Source organism: Berghia stephanieae, unplaced genomic scaffold (genome assembly GCF_034508935.2).
Source record: "Berghia stephanieae isolate SIO BIC M18660-M18661 unplaced genomic scaffold, UCSD_Bste_1.3 scaffold2384, whole genome shotgun sequence".
In the NCBI taxonomy this organism is placed as follows: Eukaryota; Metazoa; Mollusca; class Gastropoda; order Nudibranchia; family Aeolidiidae; genus Berghia; species Berghia stephanieae.
This window is the reverse complement of record NW_027623495.1, coordinates 1-2386: the sequence shown is the minus strand read 5'-3', so window position 1 is coordinate 2386 and position 2386 is coordinate 1. Positions and strand designations below refer to the sequence as shown.

At 24.9% G+C, this 2386-nt stretch overlaps 1 protein-coding gene across 1 annotated transcript; it reads right to left on the bottom strand.

Moving 5' to 3' along the window:
* Positions 1–356: 356 nt before the first annotated feature.
* Positions 357–1967, bottom strand: LOC144961384 (uncharacterized protein in pdhA 5'region-like; the record flags this gene model as incomplete). The annotated part of the gene is made up of 3 exons (XM_078894602.1): positions 357–392; positions 1225–1409; positions 1863–1967. Coding segments are annotated over 3 exons (326 nt in total), but the record flags the coding sequence as incomplete, so codon positions are not given.
* Between the last annotated feature and the right edge of the window lie 419 nt (positions 1968–2386).

Genomic DNA, 2386 nt, shown 5'->3' with positions numbered 1-2386 from the left:
CAAGTGAAAAAAAGCATTTTCCTAGGAGATGGAGCTAAAAATATAACTGAAATATCTCAATATTTTGAAATGGATACAGAAAGATACATTGATTCATTCCATTTTCTTAAGAGATTAAGGAAATATCTTGCTCTTGGTTGAAAAAATAAGCTTGAAAAAGAAGATTTTGCTAATTTTTCAAAGGATTCATTTAAAAACTATCTTATTTACTCCAAAAACTGAAAATTAATTGATAATAATGGAGTTATCACAAAAAAAGGGTATGTATCAGAAGAAAAACTGAAAAAAAAACTCTGATTTTCAATATTTGTTAAAATGATTCAGTAATTGAAAAAAAGGCTTTAAAAATGGATATATTAGTCCAATTGAAGGCATTCAAGGTAATTATCTTGCTGAAATATTCAAAAGAAAGAGAAAATTTTGTCAATATAACAGAGAATTACTGATTTCATTTTTATTTGCCCAAGAGAGTAGATGGGAAATTAGTTCAACACCAGAAGAAGGATATTTCTTACATTCTGAGTTTAAAATATATGATCATAATAGAGAATTTATTTTAGAAAACTTAGACCCATATGTTGAACCTCATGGCGTCAAAAGCAAGTTCACTCCTAATGAATATGAAGAATAATAAAAAGTAAAATTCATTTTTCTACAATAGAATAATTAAAAATAAGTGTTATCTTATATTAATTTTATATTAATCATTTTTGTTGTACAATGGATATTAGGTTTTTAAATAGGGTTAACCCCACTTAAAAAAATACTTACCTTATTCTAGATCTTAAGCAATGATTGATTTTTTTTGTGTATAATTTTTTTACTTAATCAAGGAGATAAATGGCTAATATCAAAGCAAAAGAAAAAAATATAAAACACATAGCGAAAGCAACAATAAGAAACAAGGCAATCAAATCATCAACTAGAAAAGCAATTAAAAAAGCTAAATTAGCAATCATTAATAAAGGCAAAGATATTGATAAATTAGTTTCATCTGCCAAAAAAGAAATAAACACTGCTGTTTCTAAAGGTGTTTTTCATAAAAATAATGGCGCTCGAAAACAATCAAGAATTGATGCCTTATTAAAAAAGCATAAAACTGTTGAAAAAACTGCTTAATAAAAATTATTCGATACAATAAAAATATATATTTCACACATTATTAAATGTGTTTTTTTAATCAATTTTATTTCTAAAAAGAAAATCCATGATTGCTTCACCTACGCCATTTTGCTCGACACTAGAAGTATAACGATTAGCAGCTTTTTTAACTTCATCTATACTATTATCCATAGCATATGAATGATTTGTAATTTTCATCATTTCTAAATCATTAATGCCATCACCGATTGTCATAACATTATCTTTATCAATTCCCAGAAAATTTGTTAAATATTTGACACTAAGAGCTTTATCATTAGGATTCTCAGTAATTCATAAAAAGCGATCATGAGCTCTTAATGAATGAAAACCATTTTCTTTAACTATTAATTCAATTTTGTCAATGTTTTCTTGTGTAGAAACACAAGCAATATTATAAACATTAGTAGTAATATCATTCACAAAAACGAGCGAATCTTCTTCGCAATTATATTTTTTAGCTAAACTAATAGCATTATTTTTATGATGTTCATTATTATCTTTTACAAAAATTTGATATTTTTCTTCTGCTGGTCAAGTCATAAATTGCACATAATCTTTTATTTTTTCAAAAATAAATTTAGCTTGGTTTTTTTGCACAGCATTTTCCATCAATACTTTTTTGTTTTGAAAATCAAAAATTCTTGCTCCATTAGAAGTAATTAAAAAATCTGCATCTAATTTTTGTGATAATTTTTGCATGTTTTCAAAATGGGCATTACCAGTGCTAATAGCAAAAAGCACACCCTTTTTTCTGGCATATTTAATAGCTTCTATTGTTTGAGGTAATAGTACTTGTTGATGATCAATGATAGTACCATCAACATCTGAGAAAATAATATACATTAATCTCATTATAAACAATAATGACCGATTGCAAGTGATATGTTTTTATCACTTATTATAAACTCATAAAAAATGATGGTAAATCAATAGAAGATTTTTTAATACAAATTTCAAAATATAAACAGTCAAGTATTTTCAGTAAACTAAAAAACAAATAAAAAATACATAAATAATTTAAAGTATATTTATTTTTCAATTTTGTATTCTTCAATATCAATGAATTTTAAACTTTTACTTAATTACAAAATTTATGATTTTAAGAGGAATATAAATTTCCTTAATAATGGATTTATTAAGTAAATGTTTTTGCACGTTATCTATTTCTTTAGATTTGCTAATAATTTCTTTTGTAGTTTCATGCCCTCCAATTTCTAGAGAACCTCTTAACTTACCATTAATT